This window comes from Anopheles darlingi, chromosome 3, assembly GCF_943734745.1.
Source record: "Anopheles darlingi chromosome 3, idAnoDarlMG_H_01, whole genome shotgun sequence".
In the NCBI taxonomy this organism is placed as follows: domain Eukaryota; kingdom Metazoa; phylum Arthropoda; class Insecta; order Diptera; family Culicidae; genus Anopheles; species Anopheles darlingi.
The window spans coordinates 46,357,042-46,374,314 of NC_064875.1; the positions used below are offsets into that span (position 1 = coordinate 46,357,042).

Here is a 17,273-nt window from a genome sequence, read left to right on the forward strand (position 1 = left end):
ATTTGTCGGTCGGTCCTGCGCAGTTCGGAGCAAGTCTGCTGTGGCATCTTGCCTCACTCAACGCCATCAGTCTTGCGTCCCGCCAAGGATGGCCACGCGGTAGTACATGGTGCAGATAGTAAACAATCAACATGTGTGGCTCGCCAGCAAAGGGCGCGAACGTGCGCATACTCTCTCGCTGCGAGCGGGCTGGAGCACGTGCGCCGCCAAGGAATGACAACAAGCGCATGGTTCTATGGTGGAGCCGGGCGGAAAAGGGGGAGGGGCAGGAGAAAGGACATTGGAGATTTGTTTACATTCCGGTGGAACCGTCAAACTACTAGCCCGGTGGAGTGTCCTGCGCTCTTCGAGCCTACTGAGGCGTATGGGGTTGTCGCGAGTGACGAGTTTTGGATTCGACCGGTGGCGCACGGGAATGCAACAAGTTTCGGGTCGTGGTTGTCATGGGATTCAAATCCAAATAATCCGGTAAAAAGTGATCAAAGAAATCTAGTAGTCGATTGCTTTGGATTTATCTAAACCCATTCGAGCATGCTATGATTTTGGTTACATGAAATTAGCCACATTCTTCCGACTACATCCAACTTCTGGAAAGGGCCACGATTATTGCAGCGAGATGATTGGAATTTTCGTCTGGTTGCAGCCATTGGTTGCTTTCACGTGGTACTTTTTACTGTTCTTCATTCAAATTATAGTGGCTTACGTAGGATGGATGTTAACCTTTTTTGGATTCATTTTTGAGGTATGTTCAGTTCAAAATAATAGTATCGAGTATTTCAAGTAATTGGTTTCTATTTTCTTTTCTCCTGTTTTGCAAAATATGCTGATAGCTGACAGGCGTTCTTATGATTTATTTTCTCCAATTCATGGTAGCAGCCTATGATGCCTTTCTGGAAAAGTTGAATTATCTCTGTTTCTAACTGGTGTACGCCTGAATGAATGGAACACTCCGTCTCATGACAAATAAAGAGATTTATTCCGTGTAGGAAAATTTATTCGAATCTTATTGATTTGCTTTATGAAACCCTAGTTAGGTCTTTGGAGTTTCCGCATTCGCTATACAGCTATTCAAACACTGCGAGCCTTCGACGAATGCTTCGTAGAAATTGTCACTGGATAGAAACTGGGTGGATTGAATAGAAATAGCCATGGATATAATTATGTACATTTCGTGTTCAACCTTTACCCAAAAACCTACCATAAAGCCAATAACGATAGCCAGGGGCCAAAAGAGAAGTGAGATGATGCGTAAGACGATGCTCAAGATGAAGTAGAAGAGTCCAATCCCGAGCACAAGGAGCACAATCGATTGCATATCGATGTTGTTAGCGGCCTCCCATGGCGTGAATGTTTCGTATATGTTTTCCAATGAAACCTGTCTCAGGAAAAGATTCTAGGTTAGAAAATATGTTATTACACCTTTTTTAAAAGAATACCTTTAGACTATTGAATGCCATTTTGATACTCCCCCTGATTTGGCTACGATGAACAATCCTGCGTCTGCTGTATTCCGAAGGTATCTGTGATCTGTTCTATTTGTGGACAACTTGAGAATGGATTGGAGTACTAGACCTTCTAAACAAAGTTTCTAATTAATTACAAATCGACTTGTTTTTATTCATAAAAACAAATGATGTTCCATTATACCATGAAGCTAATGTTAGACACTTTCACCACTAGCTAAAACAGCAGAGGGCATCCTACGGTTTTCTCTTCGGACGAACATTCAAATGCATTACGACGCAGAATATCATTCGTTCCTTCACACGACCCGTCATCCGCACCTCCCAAAAGGTACTTCCAGCTCCTGGTAAATATCTGAAAGTGTGTCTCGTAAGATAAGTAAGAGCGTAGGATACTAATAGCCAGGTGACTTACTTGACCAATCCGTCATCTACCAACGTTTCTCCCATAACGTACGTTCCGTTCCAGAAAGGACACTGCAGTTTAGGTTTGAAGTTGCGCAAGTACACGGTGTACATCGTACCGGCGGCGCTCAGCAATCCGCAGCCATCACTGTTGGCGTTGTTGTTCAGAAAAGGCCGGCAGTTGATTGTGGCCCGCATATCGTCACACTGTTTTACCACCACCGACAACTTGTACCCGTCGAGGAAGTTTTCCCGAAATTGAACTTCACCGCTGACGACATACGCCGTCCGATTATGCGCAGCAATGCGCATATCGGGCACGTATATCGGTAGATTCTTCTTGCCCAAGCATTGGCCAACGCGTGTGATGAAGAGTTTCCTGCGTCCAAACACTCCCAACGAAGGTACTGGGAGCATGGAGAAAATGTCCTGCGACCAGATCGGTGCAATGGGAACACCGAGTACCACTAGCACCACACACAAAAGTCGATCTCGCATCGTTGATGAACGAGGTGCAAATGAACGATCCGGTAAAGCCATCGAGCCTAGATCAATTACACAAGTCGCCGTTTGTCCAATTATCCTTTAATCATGTCAGATGCGGGATCACAGATCAGATGAGGATCACAGTTGACTGCGGTAATGAGCCCAAACGTACAGAACGACTCGGTATCATCGAACCGTTTATAATGAGGCCGGCCGGTTCATTGCCGAAATTATGTTCAAGCAGAACGGACTTCAATTAGCGGTGCTAGTAGCGATCACGTGGTTGACGCACATGAGCGAGCAATACTTTTTCAACGGCATCAAGTCCGGACTTGATGCGGATTTAAAGCATTCTCTGTTCTTACGCCGTGTTGGCCAGTGTGAAGGTCAGCGCCATTTAGCGATCTATCTGGCCGATGCACGGATTGCTCAGCAAAACAACACACACTACATCGTGAGCGGTGTGTTGACCGTGCGGCGCAATATTACCGCCGGTCCGCTCGAGGCAACGGTCACGATCGCGATCTGCCACAATGAAACGCAGTGCCGACCGTTTATTGAACCACCGGTTACGATTGGTGATATATGTGAGCTCTTCTCTAATGGTTCGCTAAGCCGCAGTATCTTCCGGGAGATCCTAAACCATAGTATTCCCGAGCTGAGGTGCCCACTGTCAGAAGGAATATATCGTTACGTGGATATACTGTTGGATTATAAACCCTTCCGGTAAGTGGATTGATCTATAAGTTTGAGGTAACTAGGAAAATTGATTTACATTTCCATTTCATGGCCATTCGAAAGCTACTTCTCTCCGCATGTTAGTAAGATCTGGCGCATCGATCTATCCGGTGTTAGTCACGGCCGGCGTGTGTTCTGTGTGCGGATTGAGATGTTCGTGTACAGCTGGGAGGACATGCTTCCACGGTATTAATGACTAATTTCTAATATTATTAATGACTAATGAAATAAAGCATACTACAAGGAATAATTTTACAACCATTCGTCATCATTTATTCAAAATTCATCGATGACCACCTAGAAACTCTGCACACACTGTAGCAACAGATCGCGCAGCTTGAGCCGCAAACTTTGCTTTCCTCCGCACACGATCTCGGTGGTCTTTTCACTCACCTTGATGATCGTATCTTCGCTCGGCAGTACAAGCGTCACCTCGTCCGGACCGCCCTGTTCCACCTTGATGTCACTAAACCCATCCTGGGCCAGCTTCTTCAGCAATAGGTTGATATCGAGCGTACCCCACTCGTAGCGGATCTTTCGCAGCTGAGTGTGAGGTTGAGGTGGTCCGGTACTCTTACCCTTGGAGGACGACTCTTCCATCTCATCCTTTACCGCGTCCAGTGGCAGCAGATCGTGAATGTTGTCCTTAACCTGCAGCACACCCGTCACCGTTGACACGGTGACTCCCGGTTTCACCTCCTGCGGTATGATGCCCTTTGCCATCTTGGGGTTCAGGTAGACACGGCCTCGTTTACGTTTCAGCGGCAGTTTAATCACCTCGCCACGTTTGAATTTGATGATCATCTTCTCCGGCGGCTGATCGATGACGAGATCGAGCTTTTGCGGTGCGATCGCCGGTGGTTGGGTGTAGTTCTCCGGGATCACCAGTACGCCCGGTTTCAGCTCCTTAATGAGTTTGTTGGCCTGTTGGAAGTTGAGTGACGTTTCGATCGGACAAAAGACCGTCTTTATCGCGAGCGGCTGGTAGGGGGCCAGTGCCTGTAGGTACGGGAAATCGGGTTCGGTGAAGATGATCGTGTGCAGTGGATTCGATCCCCAAAGCTCAACGAAATGTACGGCATCACCGAACCGCAGACTCGGATGGCCACAGAATACCACACACGGTTGCCGGAACTCGGTACTGAATCCTTCGGAGTCGATGTGCTTGAAGTGCTTCAGCTTTGAGTTCTTCACAAGACTCGCGTGTGGAAATGGTTCGTCGGGAATGTAGACCTTATTCTGCTTCGACGTCGATAGCCATTCGGCCAGAATGTTCGAGTACGCCAGTGAGCTATCGGCGACGGGTGAGATGAAGAACATCGGTATCTGTGTGAAGCCCTGGTTGTCGAGGCTGACCGAGAGACACTCGAACAGATCGTACACGACACCGGAAGGATAGCAGGGAATTAGCACGGATCCACCGTTACGCAGTGTCATCATCACGTTCATGCACAGTTCACCGAGCATTGCATCCGGATTGACATGCGGAGCTTGCGTTAGTCCCGTCATGATTACGACATCAGAGTACTTTAGCGCTGCCTGATTGATCGGTCTTGGATGGGTGGTCAACGTGGAGGATCCACTGATGTAAGCTATTTTCTCCTGCCCCGACATGATGGTCCAGTTGCTCGATCCAAGGCAAAACCCCGAACTGATCGGTGTCACTTGCAGTGCCCCGTAAATGTCCAGCTTCTGATCGTAGCCCGTCATCTGCACTCGCGCCAAGCTCTTGTTTACCGCGTCCATGCTGAACAGATGGCGCCAGTTCTTCGGTTTGAACACTTCGTTCAGTGGTGCGGGCAGCTGATGTTCGAGCTCTTTCCACATCTTTGCCGTGCTCTCCTTCGGTGAAGCCTCAATGTACTCCACCAATTCCTCGAGAAAGAAGCGACCGATCTGGAGTGTCGGTTCGGTGGCGTACACCGTTCCGCAGAAACCCGTTCCCTCCGTGATGTACGGCAGAGCCAGCATGTTTGTATAGTTCGATATGAGAATCACATCGATCTCCGAGAAATCGATCAGCTTCTCCAACGGAGGCACGAACTCGGGCGCCGAGTTGACGAATGCACATCCGCAACATTCTTTGATTTCCTACGAAGGACAGTGAGAAGTCGTTAACTCGGCTGACTCTGCTCGGCCGTCGAAAAGAAAGCCTTACCCCGTCCTCTAGCTGAATATCTGAATCACGGCAGTTCCAGTTTGGCAAACACTGAAACTTGGAACTTTGTACGAGTGGCAGCGGAAGAAAATTCAGTACCGAGCTGATCGACAAACCGCAATCCAACATAATCATCAAACCTTTGAAGCTCAGCACGTAGCATGGCTTGGCCGGATCCCCGCTAAGCGCGTACTAGAACGGAAACAGATGTTGCAATTAAGGGACAACATTTTGAAGGAGTTATTTTCCTATTTTCTGGGATAATTCAATTAATTTTTACCAGTTTCATCTTGAATTCCGGCTCCGGCAAAAAAAACGAAACCGCCGCAACCGCCGCAAACGTAAACAAAATTTGACATCGCGAGTGACCAAGGTTCATCCATAACAAATGCAGCAACCAAGGTTCATACAAGATTACAGTGAAACCTCTACAAATTGAATTGACGGTTGAAAGCGTTTCTGGTGGTCGAGGCGGCAGTTCTTGATTATCCATTAAACTCCTCCAAACAATACTGTCCCTATAAAGAATTGCGTGTAGACTAGAGAAGGACTACAGAAGCCTTGTTGAATCATCATCATTGATACTTCTTAATTGCACATCGACCGTAAAAGGTTCTTCCCCTTTTGAGCATACTTCTCTAAACTTTCCACAGATGCACGCTGGCAAGGAAATATTCCAATTAATTTATCTTTATTAACCCTCTCTCGGTTGTTTTAATGAGGTGTTCCCCGGTGTTCTATAAGCTAGAATCAAACAGGTGTGCGTCATTGGTGCCTGTGCGTCACCGGACGCGAATCAATCACCGAGTTCCGACTGGTCATCGCCCGGGGGGCTGAAGAGATAGAGGCCCCACACCTGGCCACAGGGCATCGGAAAACAAAGTTAATGCTATTGTTAATTAAACTGACCTGTAAAGCTGGCGTATCGTTGTTTTATGCAGCTTGTTCCTCTGTAATCCGACAGGGATTAAAGCGCGATCTACCATGCTCGGCCCTGTATCATGTAGCTGTGATTGTGCGGTAACCTATGATACCTCGAACCCGCGAACCTGCCCACCTGCCGCACGCACCGCTACCGAGCCCCATTACCAGTAAGGAACTGATTGATCATTATTAAACCGTGCCTCCCAGCTGTATTGGCGCAAACGATAACGCAACGTGGAAAAGTGGACCACCTCCGGGTTCGAGTAAGATCCGGGATAGCGGGGGGAATGGTAAATATGGGTTTTATCCAAAGACAGCGACCTCTGCTACGAAAACGCGTGACATGTGTCGTCGCAGCTTATCGTGGTTTGTTTCGCGACGCGCGCGCGCGCATGTTGGATCGTCTGTACTTTGACCGGTGGTTACGAAAGCCTCGATTTCTGCACCAAACCGGAGTTCGCAGACGAATGAGGACAAGGTTCCGTGCAGGGCTACAACAATGAGCGCAAAGGATGGACAGAAGCAGTAGCAGGAATGAATGGGGTGAGGGCGCAATCCGGTGCGAGTGACCGGCAGGCACTACTCTTCAGCCAGGGACTGCAGAACGGTGAAGTAGGAGGCTGCACTTTTGATTATCTGTCCGATGTGTGTTGGAGGCGACGGGACGGCAAAGAGAAGGAAGGCAGTTAGTTGATAAGAGATTGAGATAGGGTAGCTCGTCATCGGCCGGTATGGTGATGATGATGATGATGAGCCCTGCTGGAGGTGTGGCACTGTCGTGTGCACAACAGCCCCGTCGTTTCGATCACTTACGCCCGAGAATGTCTCCAGCGACATGGCAGAGAAGCTCCAGGCGTGTAGCTCGATACGGCACTGGCTGTACAGGAGCAGGATTTGGTGGGAGCGCTGGAACTCTCGGCTGCACAACTCCCAACGTGCGTTGTACACGGCCACCGGTAGATCGTTGCTCTGGAATGGCAATGAAAAACAAGGGAGAAGAACAGTAGGAAACAAGTAAATTGGAACATCTCGATGGTCCCATTCTGTCTACATTGACCTGAATTTTCTACCAAGTGCGAAGTAATCAACACCATTAACTGCCAGCATCCCCCCATACCTCGTTCTGGAGCCGCTGGCCGTACCAGCAGAACTGGAACAGTTGATAAACCGCGGTTATCAGGTAGAGCACCATCAGAATCGTTTGCGAATCGCCTGCGTCCTTCGGTTCGGGGAGCAGCAAAGCATACCAATCAATACAGGATCACTGGGAGCATTCATCGATGATTCATCGACCACTGTTGAGGAATGCAGTATAGTTACCTTGCTGAAGGTAGTCGCAAATGCTATCACGCAGATAATGGCGGTACTGGTGAACAGCTGCAGCAGCAGCAGCGGAGAGAATATTTCATCAATTTGCTGGACGAACCTGATGGATGGAACCAAAAGAACCCAAAGTATGATCGAAATAGATTACCGTGACCGATGTTTGGTTCAATCTCAACACCCCCTACCTTATCACTCGACCGTGATGCAGCAAGCATTCGCGCAAGAAGAAAGCCTTCTCGCGAACGGTAAAGGTCGGATTGGTCGTTTCCTGCATGAGCTCGTTGAGCAACCGCACCAGGGAGGTCGCATACAGGACGAACACGATGTACAGTGCATCGAAGGCGACGACACCGGCCCAGGTAGAGTAACCAGATATCGACTCGGAGCAGAACAGTAGCTCATAAAGCGGTGACCGATATTTAACCGTTTGTATATATGGATAATATGTGTTGTAGACTATTATATCAATAAGCCTCTGGTGGGTAATGGCTGCATAGTGCGATGGTACGAACTTACCGAGACTTCGATTAAACGCGTGTCCTTGCACCTGATGGTACAGATAGCTGCCCAACGGTATGATCGAATAGGATGACGCAACCGCCCCAACCATAAACGTATAGAAACGCAGATTCAGGTGCACTTCCTTCCACATGCGACCGGTAATGTCGTCGAACTGTGCAAAGATGTTCTTGTTATTAACGCCTGTAACGATGAAATACCAAAAGATATTTTTCCATAGGTGCTAGTGCACAGGGCGTGCAAACCTTTGGCCAGAAAGCGAATCTTTCGCAACAGAATCCCACTCTCGATCGTCTGCCAGATGCGAGCGATTTCGTGTTCGTACGCGTAAATTCGCATACACTTGATGCCGGTTGTCGTGATACTGACAAAGGAGCACAGACCCTGCGAACGGTATTGATTGTTTTTCATTGCCATTTGCAACACTCCACCATTCCGGCGATCGGCTTACCTGCACGACCAGATTCAGATTGCCCAGATTATGGCAGAAGAAAAGCAGCTGCAGATAAGTGTTGATCCAATGGATGATCAGCGTGAACCGGTACAACACTCGGTACCAACGAATGCTAAGCGATGGTAGTAGCTCCGCAGGCCAAATACCCAATAAAAAGGACGTCTTACGGAGCCAGTAGCTGCTGCGGCGGATATTTTCGGCGTGATCCTTCACCAGTCGATATTGCTCCATTTTGCAGGTGAAAGCGAAGCAATGAATGAGCTGAAGACCGCACAAAGCAGTGCCTACTTATATACCCCGCTAGGTGCATACTCATCCATTCTGTTTTATGCTCACAAGCTTCTTGTTTAAAATTGCAAGCCGACATCTGCCTCGATATCCTGAGGGCCTGATTAAATTGCCGGGACGCTAAACGCTTCCTACTGTACCACGCGAATCTGGCGATGCTTATACCGTGAGAACATTAGCACCTGCATAATCACGCCCGCCAGAAGCTTCGGGGCCAAACCAGCGATCAAACGATTTCACACATGACGCAAGCCACTGATAATGAATTGGTCATTTCTTTACGCTCTTTGCCACTTAGTCATCCGCATCACCTTTCGGTTTTACGTTAGCAACCAACGGCAACGGTGCGAATGCTAGTAATAGCTATTGTAAGTAGATCCAGCAACATTCCGAATGGACACAGATAATAGCACATTGATGACGAGATCGGGTAGAAGCCCACACGGGAAACTGGATTTCGTCATCGAGTGGTAGTTCTTGTTTCCTAGAGGAAGTAGCTGGATTACCACGCGGTGAGGCTGTGAAGATAAACGGCGTACGGTAGAGCAAACAACTATCTAGCATTGTTTGAACAACATTCGTCTAGCTTGCTCACTCGTCGCCACTAAACGAGTTCCGGTTCAACGTGCGTAGCGTACCGCGTGGTGTCAGTGTTAAGCCCGCGTGTCAACAGAGTGCATCGAAGCCTGCACAAGTGGATGCCACGCTGGTGCGTGAGACAGTCGGTCGCCTCGTCAATTGACCAACGCACCTCTAGGTGGTAGCCCGTGCCCGAATGACGTCTTCTGCCAACCCTACCCCTACTGCTACCTGCTGCTACCTGCTGAGCTCATGGATCTGCAAGCGATTCATCTGCCTTCTGCCGAACCTAAGTTTAAACTAAATTAAAAATAACCTCATCATGTCACCACAGGTGACCACCACCTCCGGTCCGGCCAACCATAAAGCCTCATGGTGGCCCATTTGCGTCAAACGCTGATCAATCAAAACCGTTTAGTATGTACCCGGGCAAGTTGTACGGGTGTAAAAATTTGTAAAATCTCGCCCACCCTCTCCAACGTAAGCACCTCGACCCCCACCTCCCCCTCCATTATGCCTATTGAGTGCAATTACTCGTCACCTCGTCGGCCGTCGAGCTCTCTTGGGTGTTTGTTCAAGCGAAACGGGAACACAAATTGTAGCACGCCGATCCAAGAGGGACAGTACGTCAATGCATTCCTGCCGACCCGCCCCAGGGCTGACTCACACTGATGTTAGAAGCAACACGCAACGCAACATTAGCTATGAAACCAGAGTTTAGATTAATCCAGATCGCGAATTTGCGAAAAATGACGAGAACAGTAGTCTGAAGTAGTCCGAGGGGCAGATGGGTAAAATCGCCGAACAGCTGACAGCCGGTCTGCGGCAGATATGGTCACCACACTAGCGAGTGCGTCTCGGAATTGATTGATTCGCCTCGCAAAAATCCCCTCCCCCCCTCAGATGGCACGACGGACGACCGGATTCTTGGGCACGGAGGATGGGACGATAAGACAATGCTGCTGCATTCCAGGGCCCTCGAGGCAAATCACCGGTTCGGTATCGGGCACCAGATTGCCCCGATAAGAGAAGGCGAATGTAATGCTGAGTCTGTCGCACTGACAGGCTTCCCTCACTGACCTGTCCACCGCAAAGCCAGAGATAACATTGATCGAGCCACAGCAGCCACCGCAGTAGGCAGTTGGAACCCGTGTCGACTCCCGTGATGCGTGACGATGGATGGAGAAACCTTTGAAACGGTGTCATTCGATCGGACATGTGCTCGTGCGGTCATTGCAGTCCAAAGTGCTCCACAGTGCTGTAATAGAGGAAGGTCCTGCGATCCCTACGTAGGCCATTTAAGAGGACACAACCCACTCGCCACGCCAATCATTCTAATGGCGCGTGTCGGGTAGACGCTTCACCACGCGGCCACGCACCGGCGTGTGTTAGCATAGATGATTAGCGCCGGCCACATTCCTACCAGCATCACAAGGTGTCATGCTGTCATCGGACAATCGAGCGCGTGTGAATAGTTCAATCAATGGCCGGAGACAGTAAATTGGAATACCATTTTAGGGATGGCCATTCGCGCGAACATTTCTCCCGGTGATGCACTCAGTAACTAGCGAGAAGTAGCTCCCAGCGGGGGAAAAAAGCACTAGAGCTGGATAATAGCGCAGGAGTCTAGAAATAGACACCCGCTAGTGCCGCTGGTTTTGTTCCAGTTCCCCGAATCCCGCCACCCGAGAAGCACGTGTTCAATTAGCACATTGTGAGTGGCTCCAGATGTCCCGTTACCCGGTTAATGGTGTATCGTTTGACTTCGGGCTTCTGACGAATCATTATTTGATGTGGCCCGCTTGTGGACAAATTTGGTGGTACCACAGCAGGCGGTGCAACCCAGCAACCTACGATGCACCTACTACGATCTGCGACTCGCGCCACTCACGCGCTGCATCGGGTAGCGCTGTGCGGCGCGAAAATCCTGCCAAGGGCGATCATCGAGTGTCACACACAGTGACCGTCTCTCCGATTGGTTCCGAGAACGGCACGAAGTCTTATCATCGCATCAAGCTGCCCACCAACAGGCAGGCACGCCTCTAGTAGTAACCACCGGCACTAATGCCCTATACTAGCGTCCCGGGACGCGCCGAAAGGGTTTCGCATGAACGAGAGAGCGAGCAAGCAACCGAGCAACCAAGCAGCGAGCGAGCGAGAGTAAGTAAGGAAGAGCCACGATGCGAAGCAAAAGCTCGCGTATCACGAGGTGGTACCGAGAGGAGAAGGAAGGATGGAGGGACCTGGTCGTTTATAAAAGCGTTCGTCCCATGCGCTATCAAGTCACTCGCTGTGCGAATCTTCAGCTGGTCTGGAGGCAACCTGTGCTGTTGACTGAAGGCGCGTCCAAATCGGGACGGTTACCACGTGATTGGCTGGACCAAACTCGTCGTCTGTGCGTCTGTTTCTCTGCGCGTGTGTGTGTCTGTGTGTACTTCACGGTGTGCCAGATTCCAGGACCGTTCTACCGGGTAAACCCGGACGCACTGCTGATAACGGACGGTGCGCACTGGTGCGATGCCGGTGTCATGATCCCGATCGGACAGTGCTACTCATCGAAGAAGAATGGAAATGTTTCCGAGCTGAGTTGTAGAAGACGGTGTTTCCTGTGCGTTGGATTATATTAGGATCATCTTCCCAGATCATCAATAAAGTGCGTGTGCGTGTGGTAAGGGAGTGTGGTTGGCCATTGGCCTGATTTAAGGACTTCCGTAGATTAAGAACAATTCGAAGAAGCATCAACGAGGGAGTGTGCGAGTGCGCGGAAGATAATTGTGTTTGTGAGATAATTGAGAACGATCTGGAACGCATTTGCAACCGTGAACAGTGACCATGCACCTCGGAATAGCGGATACCTCGTAAGTGATCCTTGTATTCTCGGTGATGTTTGTTAGTTACCTGCCAGGCAGTCCAAATGGTGTCCTAACGAAATGTTCTTTTGTTCTTCGCCCCCCTTTTTTATTCTTCTTTCAACCTGCGTCCAGTGTGCTGCTAGTGTTGATCATGATGCGTACGCAGCTGTGCTGCTGCCTGAAGTACACCTGTACCGTCGGCTCCGATGGATTCTGCATCTTCCAGGGTGTCCACATCGAGACGGTCGAGCAGGCGCAAGAGGTCCAGCTGGAACCGCCGGTTGTGACTGATGGTGCTGGACCGGTGACGCGGGTAAAGTTCCGTGACTCGAGCATGTTCATGCTGCCGACACGGCTGTACAGTGCATTCCGTCAGCTGCAGGAGCTGCGCGTCTGGTGGATGCAGCTGCACAGCATTCACATCGACGCGCGGCTGCTGACGCTCGACGCGGAGAAGAACCGAATCAGCAGCATCACGGCCGATCCAGACACGGTGCCGCTGCTGCGCAAGCTCGAGCTTAGCCAGAACCGGCTGCGTAACATCGACAACATCTCGCACTTCGAACATCTGGAAGTGCTCGAGCTAGGCCACAACGATCTCCGGACGCTCGATCTGTGCGTGTTGCAGCGCATGCAGCGATTGCGGCTCCTCGATCTCTCCAGCAACAATCTGGCGCTGGTGAAGAGCTCCCTCGGGCACGAGAAGCTACCGGCCCTGACAGTATTATACCTGAATGACAACCGGCTCACCTACCTCGATCTGGGCATCCTGCGCGCGATGCCCGCCCTCGAGAAGCTCCATATCGCCAACAATGCGCTGGTGTACGTGGACAACTATGACAACCTACCGGCGCTGTTACCCCGGTTGCGGTCACTGCAGATCTACGACAACGATTGGCACTGCGAAGCGTTGGCCGACGTGTTGGGGCAGCTGCGCAAGATGGGCGTCCAGGAGTACAAGGCGTACAGTGCGTTCAACTGTAAGGATCGCTCGGTCGAGGGTGTCTGCTGCACCGACAACAAACCGTTTGCGCTCGTCCGCAAATCGCACCAGTACATCAGCAACTATGCGACCGAACTGAACGGACATGCCCGCTACCTGGCCAGGGAGCTGCACCGGACACGCCACGAGGTGCATCGGCTGGTCGCGAGTGAGAACTTCACCCAAAGCACCTTGCAGATGCTCGGTGATGAGGTGGACGAGCTGCGCTCCCAGCTGTCTGACCTGGCACTGGTAGGAGGAGGAGGGACAGCTGACATCGTCCCGGGGAATCGGGGCAAGGTGAGTGGACGGAACGGTGCTGCCGGAGATCAGCCGCAGGTCGAACGGTTGGCAAGCGAAATGGTGAAACTGCGGCGCGACTACCAGAAGCTAACGAGCGAAAACCAGAGCATGCGACAACAGGTGCGACAGTACGAGCAGCTGAAGCAGGAGGTCGAGCAGCTCCGGCTGGACTCGGTCGATACGAAGCTCGAGCTGCAGCTCCTCAAGGAGCAGAATGCGATGCTGCGGCACGATCTGCAGAAGCTGCAGCAGCTGTTCAGTCTCGGTGCGAACGTCTGACGACGCACTAAGTAAGCTGTTTTCGACTCTCTTTCCTTCTTTTTCTCACTCTCTCGCCCTTTTTTTCTGTGTCCCTATCTCCACTCTAGTCTCTCCCTTTCTCCTGCTATATTTATATGTAACTGCTTCTCGATCAAACGTAATCTCATCCACGTGGAGCTTCCTCATGGGATTCCGCAATTTAGTTAAGACCCCCCCACATATGCATCTCTATCTTGCTCTACAGCGAGGAAGAAATAGAAGTAGGGAGAGAGGGAGAGAACGAAAGAGATAGAGAAGAGAAAGAGAGAAAGCGAGAGAGAGAGAACGAGCGAGAGACAGAGGTCTGTAAGGATGAGAACGCCTAGTGTACTTATCAGGCTGGGCTTACTGGGCATTCTCATCCGATGGAGACCTCGACCTCGACGACAAACTCCAGGCCCCCCTCCCCAACCTTCCTTTAGCACGGTAGCATGGTATCCTAGGCGGCTGGAATCCGCCCCTCCCCCCCCAAAAACCATAAGGATCACCGGTCCAAACCAAAGAAGCGTCAAGTGAGTGTATGAGGGCGCATCATGGTGTGCCAATGTATGTCTGCGAGCCAGTTGTGTGATAGAGAACAGCGAAGCACCACCACCAGCAGCAGCAGCATCACACAATTGGACTGAAACGTCACAAATCCGTTATGTCACTTCAGTGAACAGCAGAGGCGGCCAGCACTGGCACGTGATTGAGCGCTGATGGTTGCTGGCGTGCTTCACCGCAGGCAGAGGCACAACCATGCCAAAAAGGTCAAACATCACCGCCAGTCTAGAGTGAGATGTTTGTGAAAACATATTTCCTTTGCTGCCCCTACTGCCTTCGCTGTCATGACAAAGCTGTTGCTGCTGCTGCTGCTGCTGCTGCTACTCTTTCGCTGACGTCACAATGCGCCGGTTGTGACGTGATGCACAGTAGGCGGCGAACCGCCATGTAGTCAGGTTATAGGCTTAGGAGCACCAAACACTTCACGACAGGATTCGCGATCCATTTAGGCCATTAAGCTATTTATTGTTGCAAGTAGTATAAGCAGAGTCTGGGTCCGGGTGTGCGTGGTGACCCGGGGTACACGCATTTATCATTGACTGATGAATGGTGATTAGTAGTAACGGACAGAGCTAAACAGAAAGTGCAACAGAGAGACCGAATTGAATAGAGGGAGATAGTCCTTAGCGCTAAGAGTACTCGCAACGGAACTCGCAGCTCCTAATCGATCCTCCGATCCTCCGACGATAACGGCCCTGCCATTACTTATAGTAACACTGTTTGAGTGTGTGTACGTTTATGTGTGTAGTGTAGCATGTAGCAAACGCAATTTGAATAAACACAGAAATGCAAATTGAAAACGAAACGCACGCGTCTAGTCGCATCCCCTTCGCTAGTATTCTTCCTGTGGCATGGGTCTATTTATAGCGGAATGAAGGCTTCAACCGGCACCCACACTGAAGGAGCATATTTATGCAAAGTTATGCATTTCATGCATCAATCTGTATATACATAAAAAAATGTTTCTATATTTACTTTAATCAATCTATATTTAGAATAAGCATTTGGCTTCTTCTACTTACAATGAACCACGACAATGGTCTTATGGGATTGATGTTCAACATTTGGAAATTATGTTTAGAATCATTTGTGAATGATTAGTAGCTGCATGCATTGATTAAAGTTTCGACCACTTAGAAATTACGCAGTTTAAATTTGTGGGGTTTTTTTATGTGGGACTCCCGGTGGTCGCGACTTATTTGTTGTTTTCGCGGGTAAGATGCGAAAAAAACGTGACTTCACACGATGGGCCAGCGTGTTTATTAACGAACCACCCTACCATAAAAGAGTGTCTCAACGAACGATTTTAACTGCCCAGATATGTCTTGGCCAGGTTTGAGCCGGTCCCATTACAGTAAGGACGACGAGTTGACGAAAATGGTGCCCAGCTTATCGCACTAATTGAGAAATATTGGATGAAAATTAAAAGGAAGCTAGAGTTTGAAAATACAGGAATGACTAACATCCTATGAAAGAATAATTTGTGGAACCGGATGGCCGTAAAAGCATGAAGTAATGTTCAATGTTTTCTTTCAGTTCTGTTCGTTCACAAAGAGGTACACAGTAGCAGGGTGGTAACGGGAAACCAAGCTAATAGTTTAGTGGATGGTAGTCTCTCACACATTAATATTCCACCAAGTTTGTAAAACGGATTTAAAAAAAATCACAAGCTGCCATGCGCCTCCATCAGCGTTGGCGTTGATCCAAACGGTATCCATTTGAGAGTGCTTCTCGGCGTTGTTGGAGACCAAAGCATTCTTCAAGCGCAGCAAAATTTAGCAATACTCCAGCTTCACATCAAACGAGCGGCAATCTTCCGCGGTGCTTCATGATCGATGACGTATCATCGTATCAGCATGTCGTGTACCGTGGGAACCGCACGAGCGACACGACCTCAAACACGCCGGCCAAAGTTCACGCTTTAGCGCCACTCGACACGGTAATGCTCACCCGGATCACATGCCCACCATATGAGCGATTGGCCGCACGAATAAAACGAACGAAATCGAAGCGTCCCCCTTTGCGGCGCGGTGCGTGTCGAAAGGCTATCCGTTTGTTTGTGCCGCTCGCGGCTGATAAGGAGCGCGTTGCTGAAAGAAGCGAAACGAAATGGTGCACCATTAGTGCACTCTCATCGAGGAGAGGGGCCCGCATGCACAAAGACCGTGTGTGGAACTCCCGCACCGACAACAAACAACCCACCGGATGGAATGCAATGATTGAGTAAAAGTAAACAAAAATTGCGCTTCTACCCCACTACGTTTTGGATGCTCGGGATCTTGGCCCACGAGTATGCCGGGTCTGGCCGATCGGAAGGCGCGATTATGGCGCGGTAGAATGTGACGTGTGCTGCGATCGGGGAGCAGCGATCGATTAGCTTACATTCGGTCACTGGGCACCTTCTGGGTGGCAAATATTTACAATTTCGTACCGAAGCGGCCTTCCCATCGTGTGGCCAGCAATTAGCCTAACCCGCCACCATGTAATCGGTAGCAACGTAATTGTGGCCAACTATTAAATCATCCCACGGCGAAGCCGTTTGAGATGTGATGCGCTTATCAGCAGCAGAAACGGGAAGGCCTCAGTGATCGGAGCAGCGTGACTCAAACACAGAGGCACGAAAATGATTCTCCTGCGGTCTTCCACCCCAAAAAAAAGGAGGCTCGCATCGATTCTTCTGCATCCGGATTCACGTGTGCTGATAAGGGGGAGGGGAATAAGGTCATTAACAGGGATGTTGCGCTAGATTCGGCTACACGTGGCGCTGTACGACATTCCATGGCGTACCGTGCCTTGGATTTGGTAGAGGTATGAAGGGCCTCTGTGTTTCACTCATCGATGCTAGTAATTCAGAATGTAGGTGCGAACGTGATGCAATCGATGCATTTGTGGTGTAAAGCCTTAACGCCCTGTTGTACATATCATCAACCCCTTGCAACCTTCCGTAGATATG

General features: G+C 49.9%; 4 protein-coding genes across 4 annotated transcripts; 1 reads left to right on the forward strand and 3 right to left on the reverse strand.

Moving 5' to 3' along the window:
- Window positions 1–1,700: 1,700 nt before the first annotated feature.
- Window positions 1,701–2,366, reverse strand: LOC125955545 (uncharacterized). The gene is made up of 2 exons (XM_049686678.1): window positions 1,879–2,366; window positions 1,701–1,818 (listed from the first exon to the last, which is right to left on the reverse strand). The coding sequence occupies exons 1-2, from the start codon at window positions 2,364–2,366 to the stop codon at window positions 1,701–1,703; spliced, it is 606 nt and encodes a 201-aa protein (XP_049542635.1).
- A 991-nt stretch (window positions 2,367–3,357) lies between these two features.
- LOC125954597 (integrator complex subunit 9) lies at window positions 3,358–5,572 on the reverse strand. Its single transcript, XM_049685040.1, has 3 exons — window positions 5,531–5,572; window positions 5,251–5,442; window positions 3,358–5,183 (listed from the first exon to the last, which is right to left on the reverse strand). Exons 1-3 carry the CDS (start codon window positions 5,537–5,539, stop codon window positions 3,390–3,392), a joined length of 1,995 nt encoding a protein of 664 aa, XP_049540997.1. The 5' UTR covers window positions 5,540–5,572; the 3' UTR covers window positions 3,358–3,389.
- A 474-nt stretch (window positions 5,573–6,046) lies between these two features.
- LOC125955546 (odorant receptor 63a-like) lies at window positions 6,047–8,704 on the reverse strand. The gene is made up of 8 exons (XM_049686679.1): window positions 8,471–8,704; window positions 8,265–8,403; window positions 8,017–8,202; window positions 7,686–7,956; window positions 7,495–7,600; window positions 7,292–7,393; window positions 6,988–7,143; window positions 6,047–6,106 (listed from the first exon to the last, which is right to left on the reverse strand). The coding sequence occupies exons 1-8, from the start codon at window positions 8,702–8,704 to the stop codon at window positions 6,047–6,049; spliced, it is 1,254 nt and encodes a 417-aa protein (XP_049542636.1).
- A 3,034-nt stretch (window positions 8,705–11,738) lies between these two features.
- Window positions 11,739–13,826, forward strand: LOC125954618 (malignant fibrous histiocytoma-amplified sequence 1 homolog). Its single transcript, XM_049685077.1, has 2 exons — window positions 11,739–12,198; window positions 12,325–13,826. Exons 1-2 carry the CDS (start codon window positions 12,173–12,175, stop codon window positions 13,754–13,756), a joined length of 1,458 nt encoding a protein of 485 aa, XP_049541034.1. The 5' UTR covers window positions 11,739–12,172; the 3' UTR covers window positions 13,757–13,826.
- Window positions 13,827–17,273: the final 3,447 nt, after the last annotated feature.